Source organism: Neodiprion virginianus, chromosome 5 (assembly GCF_021901495.1).
Source record: "Neodiprion virginianus isolate iyNeoVirg1 chromosome 5, iyNeoVirg1.1, whole genome shotgun sequence".
NCBI classification, from domain to species: domain Eukaryota; kingdom Metazoa; phylum Arthropoda; class Insecta; order Hymenoptera; family Diprionidae; genus Neodiprion; species Neodiprion virginianus.
In genome coordinates this window covers 770001-795832 of record NC_060881.1, presented here as the reverse complement: position 1 = coordinate 795832, position 25832 = coordinate 770001, and the positions used below count along the sequence as shown (strand labels likewise).

The 25832-nt window shown below is 39.1% G+C and overlaps 1 protein-coding gene across 2 annotated transcripts in view; it reads right to left on the bottom strand.

Moving 5' to 3' along the window:
• The window catches only part of LOC124306419 (serine-rich adhesin for platelets-like), a 28643-nt gene extending 2811 nt beyond the window's left edge, over nucleotides 1-25832 (bottom strand). The window contains exons 1-16 of one of the 2 annotated variants that reach the window (XM_046767112.1): nucleotides 25452-25832; nucleotides 16581-16641; nucleotides 13618-13800; nucleotides 13278-13537; nucleotides 12933-13187; nucleotides 12661-12846; nucleotides 12318-12583; nucleotides 11731-12242; nucleotides 11520-11642; nucleotides 10922-11407; nucleotides 10441-10813; nucleotides 10189-10359; nucleotides 10033-10113; nucleotides 9812-9937; nucleotides 9160-9745; nucleotides 776-4711 (exon numbers count right to left, since the gene is read on the bottom strand). In XM_046767112.1, coding sequence (XP_046623068.1) covers nucleotides 776-4711; nucleotides 9160-9745; nucleotides 9812-9937; nucleotides 10033-10113; nucleotides 10189-10359; nucleotides 10441-10813; nucleotides 10922-11407; nucleotides 11520-11642; nucleotides 11731-12242; nucleotides 12318-12583; nucleotides 12661-12846; nucleotides 12933-13187; nucleotides 13278-13537; nucleotides 13618-13800; nucleotides 16581-16641; nucleotides 25452-25460 — 7614 coding nt within the window. In that variant the 5' untranslated portion in view covers nucleotides 25461-25832. The remainder of the gene's footprint in view (nucleotides 1-775; nucleotides 4712-9159; nucleotides 9746-9811; nucleotides 9938-10032; nucleotides 10114-10188; nucleotides 10360-10440; nucleotides 10814-10921; nucleotides 11408-11519; nucleotides 11643-11730; nucleotides 12243-12317; nucleotides 12584-12660; nucleotides 12847-12932; nucleotides 13188-13277; nucleotides 13538-13617; nucleotides 13801-16580; nucleotides 16642-25451) is intronic. The other variant, XM_046767111.1, reaches the window with a different exon arrangement.

The following is a 25832-nucleotide window of genomic DNA, read 5'->3' as shown; positions in this document are numbered from 1 at the left end:
GTCAATACTCGTTTGGTTGAAAACGTTGATTTAAATGGTATCAACAACTACGTGTTGAGTTCAATATTTCATTGCTGCGATTCACTTGGATGCTGATTTTTAAAGGTTGCTTTGTAAAGAAATGGAAAAAGTGTTCCCGCATAGACCATTGACGCGCCAGTACCAAGACCAAAACCAAAGATCAGCATTCAAGTACGAACGTTTAATGAAAGTAATATTCAAATCGGACAGAAGCATTCGAATGTTTTGGAAAAAGCATATCCAACATGTAACAGAAAGAGAGACACTGATAGAAAAAAATTAATTGCAAGAACAGAAAGTATAGCGAAGCACGACAGAGTATTTGAAATGGTTTCTGTTAACGTATAATGTGATGTGTTTGTGAAAGTACATGTATGATGTAGTTCAAGAGAGTATTCGCGTTAGTGAGTCATAGAAGATTTAGCTTTCTTTTTTTTCGTTTATCTGTTGTTAAATGCTGATATTCTTGAATGTGTATAAGTGACGTCATGAAGCGTTCGAGCAGGGAAACATTTGTCTCGTGATCGAGAGCTTAGGATTTCCAATTTCCTGTATGGTATATTAGTGAAAAGTCAGTTTGCACTTTGAGCAGGCGAGTTTTTGTTTGTTTGTTGTTGTTGTTTTTTTTTTTTTTGTTTTTTTTTTTAGTTTTCTGTAAGAAAAGAGACAGTTTTACGGCTGTAGCATTAGCTAAGAGGTAGAGTGAGCGCTCAGCCAGCAAGCATTTCGGTGTAACTTGTCATCCAACACTGACCTCGCCGTCAGCTTGAACATCTTCTGACTTCGATACGGGTTCAAGCTCGAGTGCCGCCTCAGAAATTTTTTCGATTTGAGGAAGTTCTTCTCTTTGATAAATAGAAACCTTGCCGTAGCTCTCAGAACCACTGCTCAAATTATCAATCGTAACGTCTGCGTAATCTTGTTCATTAGTCTTGCGTTTGTATAACTTGTCGTTTTGTACTGTGGTTTCCGTGGAATTCAATTGCCTTTCCAAACTTAGCCTTGGAGTTACTGTTGATGATTCCGTTTGTCCTCTACCTCTACCGCTACCTTTACCCCTATACCTAGATCTTTCTAACACTACTCGTCTTCGTTGATTTGAATTAGTGCTCGAGACACTAGAACTTTGCACATCATTACTGGCACTGTTATTTTGACTAGATATTTTGGCATCTATGGAACTGCTATTTGTTTGATTAACTGCTGGTCGTCGTCTGTAAATTACACGATGTCTGACTATTTTATTTCTCACAGTACCATTACGAGGCTCTGGCGATTCGTTTATCTTGGGAACGAGTTCAGGGTTTGCAATACTCCTTATCGATGGACTGTCCAACACTTTCGAATTTCCTTTCATCGTTTCATTCACTATTTTTCCTGTAGTACGGTTTATTATACGTCGGCGAACAAATTTTTTCCTTGGTTTATCGATTCCATTCAATCTGCTTGTATCTTGAACAGTTTGTACGTATGGTCGACGAATTCCGTTTATTCGTTTTTTAATTATTCGCCGGCGCACGGATTTCTTTCCTGGAATAGCTGAAGGTGATCTATAGAAGGTGTCACTTATAAGTTCTGAACTTGTAGATTCCGTCAGTACAGAACGTTTTGGCGCCTCTGTTAAACCCTCTAAAATTTGCTGCGTTACAGCTGTATCTAGCGCTGTGTCTTTTTCCACAATAGTCGAAACAGTATTAAAGTCTTTGTGAGCATTATTTGAAGGTGAAAATGTAGATCCCGAACTAAATGTAAATGGAGTAATTTGGGTTACAACTTGCTGATCAATCTTTGAAGGATATGTCGAATGTGTTTCTGAAATTCCGGATATTTCGCCTACAGAACTTGTGACTGTTGCTATATTGTCTGACACAGTAGTTGATGCTTTGTTACTCGATACTGTACTTCCCATTTCCATTTCAGTCAATTTTGTGTCTGGGATAACGAAGGAATCTGTTGCTTCTTCAACTGCATTTGTTCCAAGAGAAACTGTACTCATAACTGAATCAGATGTCACTGAAATAGTTGAAACGATATTTTCTGTTGAGTAATCCAATCGTGTAACTTCTCGATTAAGGGTTGATGCTGTATTAGTTCCTATTTCAGAGTTCAAGGAAGAACTTGTTGTTACACTGGTTGAATCGTTTTCAATAATCCTTTCTGTTACAAAATCCACTGGGTTAGTTCTCCGATCATCAATTGGAACTGTTTTAGTTTCTATTTCAGGGTTTAAAGAAAAACTTGTCGTTGCACTGGTTGAATCATTTTCAATAATGCTTTCTGTTACAAAATCCAGTGGGCTGGTTCTTCGATCATCAATTGAAGCTGTGTTAGCTCGTATTTCAGGGTTCAAAAAAGAACTTTCAGTTGCACTGGTTGAACCATTTTCAGTAATGCTTTCGGTTGCAAAATCCAGTGGGCTGGTTCTTCGATCATCAATTGAAGCTGTGTTAGCTCGTATTTCAGAGATCATGGAAGAACTTGTCGTTGCACTAGTTGAATCATTTTCAGTAATGCTTTCTGTTGCAAAATCTAGTAGGCTAGTTCTTCGATCATCGATTGAAGCTGTGTTAGTTCCTATTTCAGGGTTCGAAGAAGAACTTGTCGTTACACTATTTGAACCATTTTCAATAATGCCTTCTGTTAGGAACTCCAGTACATTGGTTGAACTGTTTTCAATAATACTTTCTGTTACGAAATCCACTGGACTAGTTCCTGGATTGTAAATTGAAGCTGTGTTAGTTCCTGTTTCAGGATTTAAGGAAAAACTGGTCATTGCACCGGGTGAACTACTTTCAATAATGTTTTCTGTTATAAAATCCAGTGGGCTCGTTCGTTGATCATCTATTGAAGCTTTAGTAGTTTTTATCTCAGGTTTCAAAGAAGAACCTATTATTATACTCGTCGTTGCAGTTCTTTCAGTTTTGAAACCCAAATCAATATCATGTGTTTCGCCATTGACTAATAAGTTTGATTTAAAATCAGAGTCTAATCCACTGGTGGTTAATGTGTTATCAAAGCTCTTAGTTGTTTCTGCTGTGACAGTTTCTTTGCTCTGATCATTGCTCGGAAAATCATCACTCGGTACTTCATATTCAGAGGCAGTCGTCTTTTGAAACTCTGTAGTCGTACTGCCAATCTCGGTATAATAGTTCAGGGCTGTGCTCGACTTCTTCACTTCGGAACTTTCTCTTAGACTTTTTGCAACAGAAGCTGCATTGTATTTTGCTGTGGCTAAATAAGGGGTGGATGTAGGCTCATTCGTCACATCATAATACTCTTCTTCCTCACTTTCTAACCCAGATACAGTGGTACGCAGGTCTAAACTTGACTCGGGTTTTGAAGTTTCTTCAGATGTTATACTGCTGAAATCTTCAGTAGAGTATGATTCAAATTCAGCTATAGATTCAGATGTATAAATCTGATCGTTGAATTCGGTGGAAGCTACGGATTCCGGTGTTGATTTTACGGTACTCGGCTCAGTTAGCCTAGTTGATGTGTATTCTGCAGTAGTAGTGTCAGGTATGGCTGTTATCTTATCAGATGTCAATGACGTTCTATTAACATCTTTATTACTAGTCAGAATATCGTTGAGATTTTTTAGGCTAGTGTTTATTGTCGAATGCCAAGTTTCTTCGGACGCTGATTCATCTTGCATAGTGTACAACTCGCCGCTTACGTTCGTAGTATCCATTGCAATCGTTGATGGATTTTCGGTAAAAGTAGATAATTCCAGTTCAGATACTGTGCTGTACAGTTGGGGATTTTCACTATTCGATTCTGTTGATTGCCGAGGAATTGGTGGAGTTGTGGTCTGAAGCAAAGTACTGCTCCCTATGCTTTTTGTCACATAGAATCCTCGATTGCGGGAACTTCGATACGGGGGCTGTGATCGGTTGCCTCGTACTGTAGTAATACTAGGCGTGGTCGAAGAGTATGAATCTCCGGTTACTTTAGGATTTGTATTTGAATTTTCATTAAATGGTTCATCTGCCTTATGCTCTGTATTCGCATCTTGGGGACCACGATTTTGGTCATCATTGCTATACGTAATTCTTTGGTCATGTATATTAAAAGTTTTCGATTCTTTGCTATTATCGTTTGTCACGTTCTCTTGATTTATTATTTCTACTCGTAACAGAGACCTTAACACACTCTTCAATTTATATTCTGGTACCTCTAGTATTAGATCTGTTACAGGTCTATCAGATTCTAATATGCGAACAGGTATATTGACTAATTTTATTTTACGTCTCTTGGGTGTTACTTCGTCTTGCGTTAAAATTTTTATTGGAAGAGTAGCTCGTAGAGGTGATTCAGTTGATGTTTTTAACTTTCCATAATGTATGATACTATTATCATTTTCTATGCTATTTTTGTACTTGTTATGCTCAGCAATTTTCCATGCCGAATAGTCGTTCAATTGATCTTGATCTTCCTGTACGACCTTAACTTCTTCGATTCCTGTATCTTTTGTACTTTGTACATCTGCCGGTATAATGTCTCTCCCAAAAGTCGGTGTTATTGTCTCGGTGACATAATTAGTGTGCTCATTGTGATTTAAAACGTTGTCATCAAGTGAATTTTGGATTGAAAGTGTAATCGGTGTTGTGGTTGTGTAATCGTATGCAACAGTGGTTTTGTAACCAATGAGCTCCTTCAGGGTAGGTAATCTGACTGTTTCCGACGGTACCTGAAAATCAGAATGATTCAACTTTAATTTTGGTACGTTCCTTAGCAATCTCTCCTTGATATTATAATTTTGTTGTCAGCCGTACTGTGCAATTAAAATATTTCCAAATTACAGTACGGTGATAGATTGAATAAATTTGATAAGTAAATACTTTGATGACACGTCAGATTTATTTTTGAGCTTCGGATTCATTTTTACACCGAAACAGTATGGCGCTTTTTGGCGATAATATTATTGAACACCGATTCTATTTGTATGGTTGATGATTCGCCGCTGTATCCAGGAGTAACAGCATTGTCAAAATTTCGATTTTTCCCTGAACGTGAAATTGTATTCATCAGATCTTTATTTTTATAATCTACAAATGCACTTTCGATAGACAAAGTCGAGTGTTCAATGTCTTGTTCCGATGGATCACGTATGTTCTCATTTTGTGAATATTTGGAGGGTAATGTTTTCGGTGAGTACAATGTATATCTCGATTTTTGTGGTTTTTTTATCTTTCCGTTTACTAACCCATTGTTTGAATGCTCTTCAGTTGTACGTATTCCGCCTGATTTTCGAACGCTGTATGGTGTTGTAGAAAAACCATATGGATGGCGAGCATTTTTCAGAAGTATTTTAGTGGTGGCAGAATGCGACGAATATTTAGCTTTTATTAAAATCTTTTGGCGTTCTGTTGTATCCGATTCGACAATCGATGTGACGATCCTTGTAACAGTTGGCTTCACAGAAGAAGTCGCGTAATCAATACCAGATTGTAAAGTACTATCAACTTCTGTACTTTTCACTGTCGATGTACGATAGCTGAATTTCCTCTGCTCGGCATCAGCAGCGTAGTTAAATTTCTTTGCAGGAATCAGCGTTTCCGTCACTGCAGGTTCGGTTGTTGTGTAAAAACGTTTAGGATAGGAACGAGTCCTATTGACATATGGTAATGGGTATAACGACTCACTTTGTTTCCTTTTCGAAATTGTGCCAGCAAACGGCACGTTAAACTTGGGTCGCTTAGAAGTCGACCGATATTTCTCATCTTCGTAATCGTCGTTTAGTTCTTCTTCGACAGAGTCAGTTTCTGACGATTCGTCGAAATCAGCTTCGAAAATCTGTGTTGGTGAGACAGTTGATGTCACCAACTTCTCATCGATGGTTGCCATCTCATTATCTGGTTCTAATTCGTTATCTTCAGAATCAGGGGTTATTCTCTCTGTTATAGGTTGTTTTTTTGCCTTAATCACTGTAATAACGTTGGGTTCTGGTGTCGAGCCTGGCCTTGTACGTTTGTAAGATTTTGACCGTCCACCAACGTCTGATTCAGTACGGTTGTTTAACCGTGAGCGCAGTCCGACATCTGCTGTGGACTTTTTCTGAGAAAAGTATTGATTTCTAAGAGAATTAGGTACTCGGAATTTAGGCCTTTGAGAAGGTAGCTTCTGAATGCTCGGTGTTGACGCTGTGCTCGGAGTGAAAATAGTAGTGGACGGTGTAGTCACTTCAGATACAGATCCCAAAGTATCAACTTCCAAAAGTTCATCCTTATTCAGGATGGTAGAATAATCAGTAGTAGATATTATCGTGGTCGTTTCGTTTGCCTCTTCTTCCTTTGAATTTTCTAACAAAGTTTCGTTATATTTATCATAATCGTTTGTCTCTTCTATCAGTGTCCTTATTGATGTTGAATTTTGTCCCTGTTGTTGATCGAATAAATCTTTACTATGATTCAACGTCGAATTAGTTACGAATAAGTCACCGGTACTATTATTCGATAGTATCGAATCGACTCGATTTCGTACTTTGAACACTGATTTTTCGGTTGGCACTACATCTTCACTTTTTGTTGATTCTTCAACTGAGATGGGATCAGAAGTTTCGGATTCTGTTGTGTCTTCGTTTATCAACATTGCATCGTCTGAATTGTGAAATCCCAGAGTAGTTGTTTCCCAAGGTATCATCGGAGCAGTAGTTTCCATTTCTATAATAGAAGTCCGGGATCTAGTCTCATCAGCATCTGCCAATGTAGTAAATATCGTTTCATCCTCAAGAATTTCTGTAGTTTGTTCGATGATATCTGTGATAATATGTGATGTATTTCCGACTGATGATGAGTCATTTTCCGTGGTCAGAATTGTAGTATACACTTTTTTAGTCTCAGTGAGAAATTCTTCACTGGTGGGTGTTATCTTTACTGTATCTTCATCAATAGTTGTAGAAAGAAATGCAGAATCCGTGGTTGGATCATTCCCTGTAAAAATATCATTTCTCTCTGTCGTCGCTTCCGTGTCTTGAATTGGAGGCAAAGTTTCTGTTACTGCGTCTTCTTCAACGAGCATTGAAATTATGTCAACCTCTGTTACTGGCTCTGTAATATCAACCGTTTTCTGTGTCGAAATGCCTTCAATTTCTGTGGTGATCGTTGCATCACTTGTAACGTTTATCGAGAAGTTTGACGTGCCATTGATATCAAACGAATTACTTACTACTGTTGGAACCAAAGGTGTTGTTGATTCTATGGTAACATCCTGCTGATTACTGGTCAAAGCTGTCGTCACGTTCTGCTCTACTTCAATACCAATATAATCTTTAGAGCTAGCAGCATTTGACGTCGTTGGTCTGCCAAATACCCTTGAATTGAATCTACTTCTTCTATCCGGATATAAGCTTGAAAAATTTTGTCTCTGATTTACCTGCGATCTGACGATGTTGAATTGTTGCCTCTGTGTCTTGTTAGATGCTAATTCAGGTTTTAAACGAAAACGTTTAATATTTTGTTCCCTTCGCAAAGCTTGCTGATCTTTTATCTGTGTTCCTACAGCTCTTGGCTGAAAGGATGAAATAGGTCGTCTTACCCGTGATACCTTCTGTCCATACGATCGTCGTCTCGGTTCTGTTCCTTCTTCTATTTTCGTCCTCTCATCGTTGTAACTTTCCGTCACATTTGCATTCCTAGTAGTCACAGGAACTGTTACGTTTATTTGCACTTGTGGTAATAAAATAGTAGTATTTAACAGGAGTTCGGTTGTCGTTTCTGGCATTTCTGTTACAATCTCTTCTCTTTCCGTTGCGAACTCTTCCTGTTCTGTCGTAATCTCTTCACTTTCCATTTTAATATCTTCTCCGTCAGTTGTAGATATGTATACTTGAGCAGTAGAAATATCGCCATATATTTTTTTATTTGTCAAATATGGTATAGGTGTTGTAGGAACATTCTGGGACTCTGGTAGTGATGTACTGAGAAGATCTGTCATTTCTAAATCATTGATTTCAGTGTGTGATTCCGTAGAAGGGATCGATTCAATGTAATTTAGAGTACTAGTTAGAATTGAGCTCATTGATTTTGTTCCCTCTGTGGATGGACTAGAGTCAGTTGTACTACTGTATGAATTAGTTTCAGTTGTACTGCTGTATGAAGTTTGTGAATTGTTTAGTGATTCTGGTGGGGATGTACTAGGAAGATCTGTCACTTCTAAATCATTAATTTCAGTGTGCGATTCCATAGAAGAGATCGATTCAATGTAATTTAAGGTAGTAGTTTGTATTGAGATAATTGATTTTGTTCCCTCTGTAGATGGACTAGATTCAGTTGTACTACTGTATGAAGTTTGAGGTGTATTTTTCCGTGCATAGAGATTTCTGTGCAATTGTCGTTTAGTTGTTGGCTTTAGCGTACGTACTTTAGACCTCACCAAGCTATCCACGCTTCTACTCAATGCATTTGTTTCATTGTCATTGCCGACGACAGGTACAACTGAACTAGTGGCTTTTGAGACACGATTTATTCTAGAACGTTGTCGAAATACACGACGTCTGTTTTGATTAGGTACAACACGAATCTTTGTAATTTTTACACCTTCGTCAGTGCTATTGTTAGATTCTTGCGTTCTTGCTGACGAATTTTCATCCAAAATTCTAATAATTCTGCTGTCTCTCAAGTTCGAATTATCAGTAATCTCAGTCGTTTCGACCCCCGGGCCTGATGTAGGCGTTGCACTTGATATCGGCGCACCTGTTCGTACGGCTCGCGCACTGCCAATTTCAGGTTCACTATTGATATGCTCCATGGAATCATTATCAGCGTTGGAATTCGCTTCTGTAGTTGTTCTAATACGCAATCGTGTTCTCCGCACTATACTGGGTGTACTTCCATCCGTTAACGGTGTGCCATCTGGTGGAGTGAATCTGCTAAATCCTCTATTAGTTTTCAGCCTCTTAATTACTTTAACTACGCGCTTTGGTATTTCAGAATCGAATGTTTCTGTTGTGTTGTCAGTATTGTTGATATCGGAATAACCACTACCCTGTCGTTGTTCATTACTATTGTCAAAATCAACAGTTTTCTGCGCAGAAACCTCTTGGTTACCAAAGTCTGCATTTACTGGCCTTACTCTTATTCTAGTACGGCCTCGCTTATTATTTGATGATTGTGCAAAGTTTCGTGTCTGAGTACTCACCTTTACTCGTCCTGTATCAGAACTAACAGAAGAAGAGGTTGTTGTGTCTGGGCTTGGCGTTAGCGATGTAACGGTAGTCGTTGGCCTAGCTCTTCTCTGGAAACCGAATGGTCTTGGCTGTGCTACTGCCGCCGATCCTTTTGTAGTCGATTCGTCAAAACTAGATTCTTGTATTGTGGTACTAGAAACAACTGTAGACGATGGTACTGCAGTTGTAGGATATTCCCCAATCTCAATCGATTTTACTGATATAGGTAACGGGGTTATTGTAGTTAAAGGATCAACATTTTGCACAGGAAGATCTGTGACAATAAAACTCTGAGACTGCGTTGTTGATATTGGTGGGCTAGATTCGGTACGGACAATTGATTCCTCGACCGCTGCTTCGTTTTCTATATTTGTCTCAGGTACAGATATTTTATCATCAATCTCATCTTCGATCTCAACGTCAGGTGTTGTTGGTAAAATATTTTCTGTAGAAGAAGGAGTTGCTTTAGTAGTAATATCAACGATTTGAGCTTCTTCTTCCGAAGCTGCTTCTTCAGGTGCATGTGTAGTACTTCTTACACGATGAATGGTAATGTACCTGAAAAGAAATCAATTAATCCATTGCTTATAATGTTGGTGTGCTGAAACGGAATATAATAAAAACCTAGACGTGCTGGTTTGTTCTTCCTGAATAGGAAATTGAGTTCGTCGACGTGTTAAAACTGCTTCAGTCGCAATTTCTAATTCTGTAGAGTCATCATCATCAACATCAGCATCATCACTCACAGCGCTAAAATTATTTCAGTAAAATGTCATAGAATAATACGAGATTTTCGATCATGAATACATATAGTATAAAAGCAATGGAGGGTGCATATATATTACAGTGCGGAATCTATTGATGCTACGGGTCGGCGGCGATTAACATTAACGTCTTCTTCACTCTCTTCTTGGGGTATATTGGACCTAAAGAATTTATTAAAGAGAATAATATCTTTCGTACAATAGTCCATAAATGTTGTGCATGAGGAAAATAAATACCTAGCGGTCGTAATTCGGTTACGGCGTATATTAACATAACCAGGAGTTCCTCTTGGAATAGCTGTTGTGGTTTCTGGTGGATTATTTGATAAGTTTTCTTCCGAAGATAAGTCATCTTCGTTATTTTCGTCAAGCTCCTCGCTATCTTCAAGTGGCGCCTCAGTAGAAGGTCTAATTATAAATCTTAATATCATTTAAACCATGATCAAATTTTCTAGTTTGCAATAACTGTATCTCAGAAAGTTGACTTACCGTTGGCGATTAATAGTAACATATTGAGGTCTTTCTCTTCTGAGACTTTTTACCTCCGGAACATCATCGAGACCTTCGAATTGTGCTTGCCCAGGGCCGTTTCGGAAACTTGGTTTTGATCGCTGGATGACAGAGGGTTGTGAGTCTAACGTCTCGGTTATTTTCTTCGTGACAGTGATTGGCGACGCTGTAGTTCTTCTGAACAGTGTATTTCCACTGTTGGCTGCTTGGCGGTTTAACACTCGTTCGTATAAGCTTCTACTAATTGTCGTTGGTGTAGAACTGGTTTTGTTCGTCGCAGAGCCTGTTCGTACATTACTCTCGCTACCTTTACCTTGCAGGTGAAGCTGCTTCTCCAACTCTTCGAGACCACCTAAATAGAATTGCACAATGTAACTAATACATAAAAACTTTTCTTTAAGCACAGTATCTTTTTATCTTTTCAAATAAGAAATATTTGAGGATAGGGTTTGAGTCTTACCTGCTTTTTTGATTAAATCAATCAGTTCTTTAAGAACCTGCGGATCTTCTTCAGCCTCGTCTATCGATGTCGCTGGTGCGACGTTGCTACCTCTTGAAGGTAATGACTGATACGTTTCGGAGGTTGTTGTTTTTGGGATTTGCGTGGATGTAGGTGGATTCGCAGTGGTCGTAGTTGTAGTCGTCGTTGCTCTATTTCGACTTATAGTCTGGTACTGCAGAGCCCTGGCTGTCGTCGTGCTTACGGGAACGTTTTCTTCCTCAAGTTCGTCATCATCGTAATATTCATACTCTTCGTCGTATTCACTGGGTTCTGTAGTTGTACTACTTGTTGCTGAACGACGAGTGGTACTGGATATTATTGTTGTACGACTCGTGGCAGCAATAATAGGAGCGCGTGTTGTCGGACCCCCCGCGGTTTTTGCCTTGGGGCACACAACGTTGCGAGGGTAATCACACGAGTCAGCTGCTTTATTGAATACCAAGCCTGCATTGTAGAAGGGGATAAAAATACATTAGGTTGGTGCTAAAGTCTGGTCGCTGTTATTTGCACTCCAGTAACTTTTGTCCACAGAGGTTTAAATGACAATTTTTACTACCTGCTGGGCAGGTAAAGTGATGAGCGACAATTCCCAATCCACCAGGTCCAGCGTCAAGGCACCAGAAATATTTTTTACAGTCTCGTGGATGAGAGAAGAAACCTTCATCCTCGCATTTGAAATCTGGATTGTAATTATTTGTATCACGTTAGTACTGCAAGTGAAGGCAGACTCTACTCACAGAAAATTCTACTAATAATTAATGAAGTACCTGTTCCGGGGTCTGGTGTGGTCGGTGGCTCAGGAGTTGTTAATTTGTTAACTCCCGCTTGTTCTGCGACTTCTTCCGAAACGCTAGAAGCTGTAGTAGTTCTGCGCCTCGTTTTTTCGGGGCTTTTTCGCCTCTGTGCACCGCGTAGACGATTTCTGTTTTGCGATTGAGAATTTTCTGTATCTTGATCTTCGCTGAATTCTGCACTTCTGACAACATTTGCGTCTATTCTTCTGATGTTCGAAATGTCTTCATCATCTTCCGAGTCAGAGTATTGCCCCCTGTTTCGCCCGTTCACCTGCGACTTGGTTTCTTCATTCTCCAAATTTGTTCGAGCGTTCGACCGGCTGTTAGACCTCAGCGAGTTTATTCGCTTTCGCAAATTGTTTCGACGCGTGCCCGCAGGAGCCTCTGTAGTTCTGCGTCTACCTGCCCCAAGTTTTCTACCAATAAAATTGCTCTCTATTCGTGTCTTGGTTGGTCTAGTCGACTTTTCTCGAACGCTTGTTTTTCTGTAATAATTATCATTTTGTAATTAATTTAGTCAGCAGACGAATCGTGACTATTGAAGTCTGCAATGTGCTTACTCGCTTCCAGCCAACATTGCTTCCTTGGCTGCTTCGATCAACGGGTACGGACGATTATGACACTTTCCGCGGAAGTCGTCATTATCAATTGACCAGAACATGATTCCGCCCAATCCATTTTCGGTAACATATTGTGCCTTGAGTCTCACAATTGCCTCGTCGTCATATCCTACCCATTGGTTGCCTTTGTAGGCGTACGGACCCATCGCATTTGAATTCGGGGATACCACCTCCCATTCGTCCGAGTCTATCAAGCTCTCACAAATCTAGAAAAGGTTTTAATTACAGCAAATGACCAGCCATTACCCAATATCGAGGTTTTTCAAAGATGCAAGATATTGACCTCGTAATAAGCTAAATATCCTTTTTCCCTCGTAGCGTCACCCTCTTCGCCTGGACCATCGGATGGTGAACCTAGCTCCGTTGCTTCTTCGTTAAACAACGTGAAAGAACGTCCATACGTTGGAATGCCGACGACAATTTTGTCTGGAGAGGCTCCGACGTCCAATAGATGCTTGATCGTGTAGTCCTGGTAAATGATGAATTGATGGTCAGAGGCATAGAACTGTTCATCACACATCACAGATAATTTAAAAATTAAAGTATGATCCTTACGACTGTCAGTTCGGTGTCGAAATTGTATTCGTTATCTTCTTCCAGTGGATACAGAGGAGAATGATGGTTCACGGCAGGTTCGTAGGATGAGTGATAGTCATATGAAAGGAGATTAATGAAATCCAAGTATTTGTTGAGTTTGGGAATGTCGTATCCCTTGTTAATGTATTCTATACCAGCTGGAACAGCCATTGAAAGTAGCAGTCGCGGACGTCCTGTTTTCAATGATTCGCGTTCATATTCTTCGCGAAGTTCCTACCGAAAAAATACTATCGTTAAAACAAAGATCCATATCTTGCAATGCCTGGATCTCTATTACGTAATCGAAAACAGTCCAGTACACACCTGAACCAGTGAGGCGTAATTATCTCTGTCACGAGGCTTTCCACCATCCCTAAACGCCGGGTATTCCCAATCAAGATCCAAACCATCGAAATGATTTTGTCTCAAAAATTTTACTGTATTTCTGACGAATTCCTTCCGTCTGTCAGGGTCGGCAACCAACGGCGAAAACCTGCTTGAACCCTCGTTCCATCCGCCGACAGCCAGCATCGTTTTTAAATTTTTATTGTACGTTTTCAGACCGTTGAACTTTGCATATCCACCTGTCAATGGAAACATTATTTACCGTTAGATCGAATAATCTTCTTGCGACAAGTTATCGGTTCTTATTAAAAAATCATACCTTTCTCGATGTCTTGATATTTGTCGAACGGTTTCAGTGCATTGTCCTTAGTGAAACCGCCAAAGGCGTATATAAGATGCGTGCAAAGGTATGGGTTGATGTTTTGTGGTGAAAACTTCGCTGTCCCTGGTCTATACACTGACCAATTTGTGTAGTAACATACAACTCGCTGTTCCGCTATACCTGTAACGTAGGAAAATCATTGGATACTGATAACGTGAATAGTGAATGAGACGTTCCAATAAATGTGTTTTTCTTATTTTGAACCCCGAGAAGACTGGAACCTTCTCAAGTTTCGATATTCGCAATAGTTTGTCTTTTAGTTTCCAGGATCTTTCACTTCTGCAATCAACTTTTTCTTAACATATTTCTCTATTGTTTCAGGGCACACGCTGAGCACGAAAGACATGCACAGTTTATGCACCTTCAGGGTTGTACCGACGATAGATTTTCCTACGGCATGCTTGTCTTTCCATTTCCTGGAAAATCGCGGTGAGTAATCGTCTATTTATTACTCTTTTCAGTAAAAGGAAGCGATTCATCGATAATTATTACGAATACATCGCTGTTGGAAAAATATTTTAAATAAACCTGGTATGCAGTCCGCACGAAATTTATTTTGCCAATGAACGTATATTTGTGTCAGCTGTACGAAACTCCACAATTTTATGCTTTGAACGTTACTGTTTTTTTTTTTCTTCGTGGTATTCTTTTAGTCATCCCCCTTTTTTTCTTTGTTTCACCTTAATCTTATAAATGACGCTGTATTGAAGATTATTTACACGTGTGCAGTCATTATACAAAATTATTCTAATAAAATAAATGAAAAAATAACGTTTCTCCATTGTCTTTCTATTATTTTTTATTTATTTTTTTTCCCAAGTGTTCGAAAATACTTTCGTCAATATTCACGCCGGTATTTTCATATTACCGTACGTGCTTCGCGCCTAGGTACGTAATTATATACCACATAGAGACAGTCTGAAAGACTAAGGTGCAACATTGATTGATGCTATGCGCAGACAAACATGTATATGGTATGCGTACCGTGTGCAATGTGATATACGTACAATAGACCGAGAGTGTTTTACCGTTACCATCCTAGTTAAACGTGTGTGAGCCGCGTTTCTATTCACACATACATTTAGATGTTGATAAACGTGCATTGAATACGCAACCAGACACCGTATGATTGTCTTCATATAGCATGCGATGCATTTTTATTGCCTCTAGGCCTCTCTTGACCGTTGACATCTACGTAGATGTTTCATTGCCAATATGCTATAAACTGCAAGTGAAATTTCAATCCGGGAATTCAATAAACCTATTTATAAAGTTATGACCACCTCGTACACAATGCGAAGCGAAAACTTTTTACATCGATCAAAATTCTTGAAATTTGAACGCCGTGTTGAGAATAGAATAAAATTAACGCTGAAAAAAATGTATTAGGAAAAGTGAAAAACAGATTTGATAATACAGTTATAGATATATTAATCTGCAGTGTTTTATAAGTACAAATTTCTACGATAGTAGTAATACAAAGAGAGTTCTGCGTAGAGATCTCGATACAGACATTTTACCGACATTTTAGTCGCCTTACAGCTCAGACACAAACCCTTTTTCCGATGATCGATAAAGTCAATCAGAGTGGGAATAACCTCCACCCGAAAAAAGGGTTAGTGTCTGAGCTGTGAAGCAACTACAATGTCGATAAAATGGCGGTATCGGGATCTGTACGCAGAACTCTCCTTGTTATACTACTTACGAAATTATGAATTGTGAGAAAGATATACTTTTTCTCATCTTCTCTTGTTGTATTAATTTTTCCAGACTTTTCACCGGTCTCAAAACTGAGGAACTCCAGAATTTGAATTGATTGAGGTTTTTTTTCTTCTTCAAACTCCGGCCCGAGGTTGCCTAAGACAGAATAGCTGCGACTGGATGCATCGGCAGAAGATTCTTAACGTAAATGATTCTTTGAGGTAAGTGATTAATTAGGCTAATTGCCTAAAACTTGATGCCTTACAAGATACGTACTTCACGTGCACGGATATCGATATTATACTTCTTAGACTTTCACCCGTTAACATCGAAAACCTCCTGCGAATCAATCAAGGGGACGGCTTGTGCGCGTATTATGCCTATACCTGTATCACGTCGACATCATGCCTAAATGATATTATGACTGCGATATAGAAACAGGCGGAGCATTGCCGCAGGCTAATGTTATAATAAGACTTGCCTGACGCAGTCGCCCTGGGCGCTTAGGGACTAGTTTACTATAATTCCCATTTATACGACATTTTCATAAATGTTAAGAGACGAGCGAAAGATTTCATATCGAATTCAAGTGTAAAGTGAATTCATGCGTCTCTAGGTGTAGCACAAAATACTGGACAACTATATTTTAATAATGACCAAAAATAATCGATCATTTTTTCCCGATTAATCGAGTATAATCGATGATTTATCAAACTCGATTAATCCACCGACTTGATTATTTTTCCTCACGATCGGTTTTTTTTTTTCTACTGCCACGAACGACGCAATACAATATCAATTTATGTGATTAAAGTATGAATTATTATCATTGTCTTACCTACAAAGATACCTATTTGATATAATAAGCGAAAGGTGAATGAATATTTTCACCTGGAATTGAAAAATATTTTGTATGAAACTATAAATGATCAAAAAACTTTTGCGCCATTAAGACTACATAATGAAATATACGAAATTTTGGTTTTTAAAGCACTGTTTCAAAAAAATACAAAATAATCGATCAATTGTTACCGATTCAATCGAGTCGTGTTCCATTATTTTTAGCTTAGTTTCCATCACTACGGTGTATTTGAATAACACGTTATTTTATCGTCCAGATGCATGCAAATATGCTTGATCTTTTTACACTATTTTAATTTTTTTCTTTATCCCAGATATCAACAACTCCAAATACTCACCGCAGTCTAGCAATGCTGTTAAACACCCCAGCATCAAAAGTTGGGCGACTGATCGTACCCTCTGCAACAGAACAAAACAGGAAATTTATCGTAACTGGAAGGAGAAAAAGAAGACGGTGAGTCAAGTTTCACAATATGATTGAAATATCTTTTATTGTACAGATTTATTTACGGTCAGTCTTCTTTCGACTTTCTGCTATTTTGTCATCGTTCTTTTTTAAAATTATTATTATTCTTGGTTTATATCCAAAGGGCAAAAAATCGGTTTGCTGTGGATTCGGTGTAAAAATGAATCCGCTATCTTCTCGTCGCTTCAAATAATCATGTACACTTTACAAACCACTTTTGGCTTCTTCACACATTCTACAATTCCGTATGTGGATATATTTAAATTGTATAGACAGGCATAATAAGGTTTAGCACCAAAGTCACGAACAAATACGTTAACGGTTAACTTGGCTCGCGTGCTTCGACGATCGCCACGCGTGTATATCGTGCCTTAAGCAGGATATCCGGACTTCCGCGTATAATAATATCATTGACCCTTGCGGCTTTGCGAGAGACTTGAATCGAAAAAATTTCTCACCAATTTTTTTAACTCGATGCACGCTGTAATCATAATGCGCATGATTATACTCAGGATTGTTTTTGACCTGAAGAAATGTAAATATTTTAATGAAAAAACATTCACGGGATTGCGAAGGTGGCATAATTGACAATAAGGTAGATTCTCGTATATATTTTTTCGTCAAATTTCTACAGTTATTATTTATACATCACAGATATATATATATATGTGGATAATATTTGTATAATAAACGGGGAAAGCCGTCGGTGTGCTGCTGCTGTTACGTAAAATTACAACTACGCACTAGGATTGTAATATCTCGTATATTGCAAACCGTCGTAGAATGCGCCTTAGGAATTTTTTTGCTTTTGTTATGTTGTGTTATGTTATGTTATATTCGACGTGTCTGAATTTACATACCCGCGTAACATTCATAGCTTGCTGCCTGCACTCTTCAAGTGCATATAGATATCTCTAAAAGATATAATTCCGTTGCCAGAGAAAGGAAAAACTGCAAGAATTAAGTAACGGAAGAAAAACAAGCAAGTTTTTGGATTTTTCTGCATTTCAGATAAATGCCGATTTTAATTTCTATTACTCTAATACCCAAACGAACCCGGATCTCGTATGAAATAAAAACCTTCTACCTTGTTAAAAAATTAAATAAAATTTAAAAAAAAACAATAGTCGAGTTTCGAGAGACATTATTAATAATCTACCTGCACTGACATAAAACTCGAAGAAACACGATACGCACATCGTTCGATTTTTGTTTTTACCGTAAAAGCAAGTGAAAAAAGATTTGAAACAACGGAATGACATTTTCATTTGTAAATGTCCACTGCAATTAATTCAATTGGGAAATAAATTTTTTTTCTCGCATAGCTCGTCGTAGTTACATAACAAATAAAAAGAGATAAGACGTATGTTGATTCGTGTTTCCTTGTAATTAATTTTCACATTATTGCTTTGACTATATTTTTTCTCCGTGACTTACAAATACATCTATAATTTCACACTTGATTTGTTTATTTAATTTCATTTTATCTTTCAATTTCCTCATCGACGGTCATCGCGTCGCGTATTATATATAAGACAGTTAAAATATTTCAGCGGCTATTCGATTCTGCTTTGTGATTTTTTACGACAGTCAAATAGATAGATATTCTGTAATTGAATTCATATGGTACCCACGTTCATCTTCAGTGTTTCGATGGCAAGGCTATAAATGATAGTAAATGATGTTATAATATAATAATTACATTCATATCACTCGGTCAGTTCTGAAGGCCTTTTCAATGCCCGAGGGCTCGGCCGCGAAACGAATGATCCGTGTGAATGTTACCTAAAATATATTTTAACTAGTGAAATTAAAAAGAAGATGAACGCGTATGCCTGAAATCTAACACCGAGCCACGCCTCGTCGATTTATTGCCGTAAATCTAATCGGGATAATTTGCATTTCACGTAAATATATAAATCACGAATTCTGTGTACATTTTACGTCCAGCGGATGGTTTGGCTAATCTTGAAAAAACTAGATCGTAGAGATTCTCTACCTGTCAATAATATCGAGGCTTTGATCGTTTACAAGTTGATTTCTACAACTCGAGTTCTGTGCAAATATATTGTGCACACGAATCTTTGCTAATATGTTATTTGAATATTTATTTTGATATATTGATTTTTCTTCAAGAAATCTATATTTGAGGGTCTAGTGTTTATTCAAATATTATGTGTGTGTGTGTGTGCATTGCTTCAATTGAAATCTATAACCGTAGGTAATGATTGTTACGTATGTTGGGTCTCTCTTCACATTGTATCTATCTTAGCAATGGAAAAAGTAGAGTCATCAGAGAACCACTCCTAATTACGTAACACGCCTATGCACCTGTGTTATATCTATGTACGCGCGATATTATAGACTTATAGATACATGTGTGTGTACACACACACACACACGCGTGGTTAAGAGAAAGCAGAGGACCGACCGGCGCGCGGCTTCGGTCAGTGAAATTACTTTCTCGAATCCGTTAGGCTTTTATAAATTCTTCAAAATTGGACGCTTCGGCAATTACGTGTTTAAAGTACGTACCTACGCCCCTTTTCTCGATAAATCTGCATATGCGTATTTATTCAATATGTCATATGTCATTCGTATGCAAAAGACTACGATTTTTTTTTCCTTGCATCATACCTAAAAGTATATTTGCTTTTCTCGGTATTCGTGAATTTTTAAACATTCTCCTTTCTGTTCGACGAGTGAACCAGACTTTCGATTATATTAGTCATAATTATGAAAACGATGATTATTACGAAATTATTTTACCAGCAATTGGTGAAATAAAATTTTGTGCCGAAAGATATGCAATTACCGCAAAAGCCAATTATATTAGCTTGTTTTAGCTGTTCTTCTGAATTTGCAAACGTATCCAAAAAATTGCATCGTTTCGAGGCAAAGCATTGTATGCAAATCATATAAAATGAGAAAAAGAGAGGATAACAACGGTAAGAGTTTAAATTTATGGAAATTGTTGTTCTATACGTGCACATACCGAGTAATTATACAGTTTGCTAATTTTGATTAAGATGAAAGGGAACAAAAAACCGAGTTCGTATACCATGCGCATCTGATACGTATGCGTATGTATATATACTATATATATACATATATGTATAAACCGCTTAATTACCACGGCAAATTTCATTGTTCGCGCCCATGGACCTTGTAACGATTCCTATATACTCCACCTATCTCTTACAGCTATTTGTGTAACCCGTATTATATCATTATGCACGCCTCGACTAACGATCGTTGCATAACGTTATATATACTTATGGTATGCTGCATATGATCAATGATCACACACACATACACAAAACTTTCAATTCTTTACGGGATTTTACATAAGAAATTGAAGATACTCTATGGGTACACTGTTCCTTACAGAGGATTCTTATTATGAATGGTAAATATTTGAACGGAGAAAAACGCGGATGGTCAAATTTCAATTTGGAATTTTCAAACGCATTCTAACCCGGAACCAGTCAAACTGGACGTCTACTTAAACAACTCCGATAACCCGCACCAACAGCAAGTTCTCCTTCGGGGTACTTTCTTTTTCTCTTCAAGTTCATCCTCGTGCGCGTGAAAGTCTGACTGACTGACTGATTATTTACTCACATATTTGATCCTCGTTACAGTATCGATATACCATACCTATACGTACAATCGCCTCGACCATGTCCGCACTTTGCGCATACAATCGTAATCTTGAATTCCTATGAATAATGATAAATTGCTTTTCAGTTCTTTATAATAACATGTACGATTTTCCCATTCTATCGTTTATGTGTTCATTTCACGCCGAGTCGCCTCTCACGCGCGAATTGAGATGTAAATTAATCCTTTGCCTCGGTAGCTAAGGTATCGATGTCGAAATAGTTGTTCTCGTTTAACTCTGATTTTATCGCCCCTTTCCTGCCTACGCAAACGTGAACGTTCTTTTCAAATAATCAATTTTCAATCATCCTGCGTGCATCAAACCAACGACAATACCAACGTCAATGAGTCCCATCTGGTAGTATGTGTCAAAGTATTACAGTTGATCGAATAACACTGTTGCGGTCCTAATCTTGCACGCGTGCAAACCATTCCTTACGTTCGATTCGAAACGACATGCACACGTATGGAGTCGGATAATAAACGGTCGATGAAAGTCTCCCTATCCCAGATCTAACGCATATTATATACCTATATATACACAGTACGATCCTCTCTTCGCGTGTAAACGTCAATTTAAATGTCTAACAATATGGTACGCAGGTGAAGAAAGAGAAGTTTGATATCATAAGGCGGCGGTTTTACCAATCGCCAAGTGGTGGCCTCAATCGTTACGTTCGGGTCTTGGTGTCTGTATAACGTAAGTCGGTTAGTTAGCCCGTCCTGGTAAGCAATATAAGAGAGCGAGGAGAAAAGGTTGTTGACACTGTAACTTTGAGCCTGGATTTTCACCGAGCGTAGATCTAAGGCCAAGGTTATGTGCAGTGGTGCAGGTGGGTAGGATAATACATCTACCATCGCCCATGCAGCAGAGACCCAGATGGTGGTGGAGCGTTGAGGTGCGTTAAGCGGCATCGACATCAAAGACAAATTCAAACATTCCGGGGTAGCCTTGACTTTTAACCGGTTCTTTCTTATTCTGTTCCAGCATTGGGCGAGTGCAGTCCAATATGTCATGCGAGGAAGCACAATGACGCGATTGTCCTCGTCCGTTTGATCCAAGTCACAAAGAGGAAAGGTCACAATCCTGTCTACCAACAGATTTTGCATAAGTAAGTTTTACACGTATACCTGGTCGCAAACTTGCTTTTCCAACCCGCAAAGCGCCCCGAGGATTAATCGGAATGTCTGCAAGGACATCTGCTCTCGTGGACAATTTCTCAGTCAGGTAGTAGGTATACGAAAGTCGCGTTCGCGGACTGACACTTGTGGTTATAAATGATACGACGTAGGTTTGGTGACTAACGCTTTGTTAGAGTATGCCAACCGGTTCGTGCTTTCCTTATGCATAGAGCGTCGAGTGTGACTTGTTTGAAGTTTGAAGCGCGATGATCAGTATTTGGGGAACCAGTTGGTCAGCTCCTTTTAAAAAATCGTCAATTCTTCCGAGCAGCAAATAGAAATTCGGATTTTAATCTTTGGTTTCTTTTGCACCGCCTCTCGTTAATTATCTCAACACCTTGGCTGGCGTAGGCTCATCGTGATCCCCTTAAGGCGTGATGAGCTCTCTCAAGTTTAGAGCGTACGACCTTGCCTGGTCTGATGCGGATGGGTGGGACACCGGTTCACCTCCGGTTCTCGGATGAGTAGATAAATTTTAAACTCTTAATGGACGCATTCTTGGTACATTCTTGATGGGAAAGCATTTATTGCTGAACATGGATCCCCTCCATTGGCCCAAATTCAATACCGATATTTATTAGAGGATTGCGTCGTGGATTGCCCAATGTCCGCATTCAGTGGTATTTAGTAATTCAATTAAACATTTACCCATTGGTTCCAATGAATTCTGAGGTTTTACATGTTTACAGAATTATACGTATATCGGTAAGGTTTTATTTTCATCTCGTGTTTATTCTATTCGGACTGATAATTTATCCGCGCACATTTAAGTATCTTGACCTTTTCGGATGAGTAACCACACGGAATGAATACTTGTATATTTTATACTCAAGTAGAACGTTGTAACGAATCTACAAATCACCGGATCTCGATAATTATCCGAGGTTAAGTATATTTTCTATTCTCCATTGTTAATCGACCGCATCGTTTTTGAACCATATCAAAGATGAGCCATTTACACGCAGCTTTTCAGTCGTGAGATAATTTTTCGAAAGACGTTTTTTTCCCAGTATATGCAGATTATGTTGCACGTACTTAAATTCTTTTACTCCTTGAATTTCTTACGTAAACCCGTCAAATTACTCTCACCGATATGAGCGATCCAAGGCTGTATAATTTCTTGTTGCTTTTTTGTTTGTTATTTAATTACAACTATGAATATACAGCCTTTGTTAATGCTGCACGAACGAAAGAGGGGAAATTTCTCTTTTGTGAACTAAAAAACGAATTCAGATATCCGCTGCAACTGATCGTGAGCAGTTACGAATAACGTAAATACCTATATACGTTTTGTGTATATATATGTGTACGTATATGTATATGTGTGCAGTTGACGCGAAGTGATCAGATACAAGTGTGTTACGGTTTCTTTGGAAATCATTCGGGAAGAAAGTTGCCACGAGGAGGAGTGGAATTGAATAGAAACGACGTAACTTGTAGTAAGTTTACGGATTTGTCGTTAGCTATTCGACTACGTAGTTCAAACCACGGGGTTACGAAATTATTGTTGAATGTTTATCAGAGATTCAGGGTAGTCTACCTTAATTTATGCGAGTATCCCTGACGTAATAGCTGACCGCTATACTATAATAATAACAATAATATTAATAATAATAATACAGCTTACTCAGGACTTTAAAATGTCCAGCGTGTCCCGCCTGAATTTGTTTAACAAAAATTCAAGTCACGAGTTCCTCGCCCTTCGAAATTTTAAATAGCAAGAAACAATCCGTGAAATTCTTTACATATCACAGTTTCCATTATACCTAAATTCCAGTCGTCGTTGACAAACTGGTTTTTTCGAAGGTCGTACATTTATTTTAAACTTTTCAGAATACTTTTTCCAGATAGCGCCTGAGTCACGTTCTCAGTCCGTTAACATCAAATTTCCAAGGACCTCCAAACTGCTTGTGGAATGTTGGGCACCGTTTTTGTCCCACGTTTTATCTTCAAGACTGTTTTTCACTGATCAAAATTTCGGAACGAACGACAAAAAATTCGAGGTGGGACGAGTACTGGGATTTTCCAACATGATGCAAATGCCGTCATACCTACTTTATTTCTTGTCTAGATTTCGTCGGTGATTAATCGAGTCACTTCATCCATGACATATGTCACTGTCAACTGTAAGATTGTTAATTTAATCGTACCACTAGGAGGATAACGCTTTCGCTGTACAGGGTTCATCTATGAATGGACTTGAGCGTCTGGTGCACGACCGAATCGCTACGAAGCTCCTTAATTTCGAAGCAAGCCAGCGTAGCGCGAGGTTCGGTATTGGAACTTTTACTTTCTAAGGAATTTGCCGACGGGGCCGGACATGATGTAGTCGGTACACCGAGGCCGGACACTCTCGCTGTACCTACTCGTGGTTCAGTAATTAGATGAAGAAAACCGTATTCCACTCTGCAAACATTTGCCATGTAGTAATAACGTTAAGTGCAAACGGTCCCGGTGGTCCCTTTCACCGTAATCGACACCTCTCGCAACAGGAGAAGCAACGATACCAAATTAGAAGACGTTACGCGGATCTGGAGCCCTCGAACTTCGATCCGCATCGGCGAGTACCTACAACACCTTATGCTTTTTCGTTTCAGGCACCGTGTGTCACTATCTTGACCGGTAGCGGTACTCCTATGTCCCGAGGATTCGATCGTGATCCACGATAAACCACCGACGAAATACCGAAACATGAATGTTGCCCTTGTTCCACTTGCCGCGGAATCAACGAGTTCGGCTACTGGACGAAACTGACGATATAAAATATTCACCCGATAGAATTGAGCGGCTTGTACGCACCACCCTGTGAACGCTTATCACATTACGTCACGATCCAAGATCATTTCAAGGCTGACCGGTGGACCATTACACGCGTGGTTCCCGATGTGGTTATGTCTTCGCGATATCCATATCTGCCTCCCATAAGTGCATAATTTAGTTCTTTCTTAAGTGCCTCCGGACAGGAGCTGAGAAACACGATTCGAGTCTCGATCATGGCCCACAGCTTTCGAGACCATTCGGGTCTTTGACGATCGAATCTCTGCACGTGACTACCAACACGCACTCTTGGTACACTGCGTGCAGGATAGCTTTCTCAGCGGTTATATATATATCGTGATGGCAAAAACATACAGAGGTGCGTGAATTTAAATACCGCATTCCTCTCGGCAATTTCATTTGCAAATGATACAAATGTTTGCAGCAATGAAATTTTCATAGGAAGACTCACGTGTTACGACTCTAGATTTCTGGGATTCAAGAGTGTACGGTACACATTCGTACTTCCCAGTTTTTTCAATGTACGTATAACAATTTCTAGACAATATTTATGGACTAGAAAGCTCGACAAATCACCGCCCGAACCGTAAAGATCATGTCTGGAGTTCATCTATAAACACGTTGCATTTTGCAATATCTTGGAACGCGTCTCGGACGATCAATGAAAGGTTACCAACTGATCGTGCACGACCTTCGAAGGAATCTCTCACCTTTCCAAACCGCCGTCGCGCCGCCTGAATGCTTCGAATTTTTTAAATGGCAAGAAAAAGAAGAAGAAGAAGTTGATGATGAACGCGAAGAAGTAGAACGAAAAACGTCTGGTTAAAAAGGACCATTCGTAACGGTGTCCTGGAATCCAATCACGAATAATAAGTAAACGTCTGTTGCCGTAAGTGATTTCACTTTTGTTCATGCGAACTGGGTGTAGTGTACCTGTAGTCCACCTATACTGTATAAGTGACAGGGAGAGTTGGGTAGGTACACGATTCTTTTTGCCTCCCGGATATTCATTACCAGAGAGTGAATTTATTTACTGGTGAAGTTTAGGAGCTAGCTGGCACCGCCGGTGCGAGATCTTTGACATATAATAACGGAATCGAAATAAGTGGATGAAACTTACCCAATCCATGGTGTAAAACGTGTTACGATTAAATCCCTGCACTGCGGTATAAATGTTATGTATTCTTGGAATAAAACTTTTCTCCGGGCTTTTTCCCTACGCGTTGTAATTGTTATTCGATTGTAAACCTGCAGCACATCGCAACGCCCGATCCACCATCCGGTGTTTTGGTTGGCCTGGAACGAACGCGGCTCGAAATTAAAGGTATGTCGTAGGTGACAATGACTCGTCGAACCGATGATCGAACGGCGGTCGCGATCACTGTTGGAGGTGAGCGGAGGCACTGAGGCACCAACGGCGGCTATTCGATGTGCCCACTGGTACTACACTGTCACTTTCGTAAACTACCAAGACTTGGTCGACGACGAGGATATGGTGGGT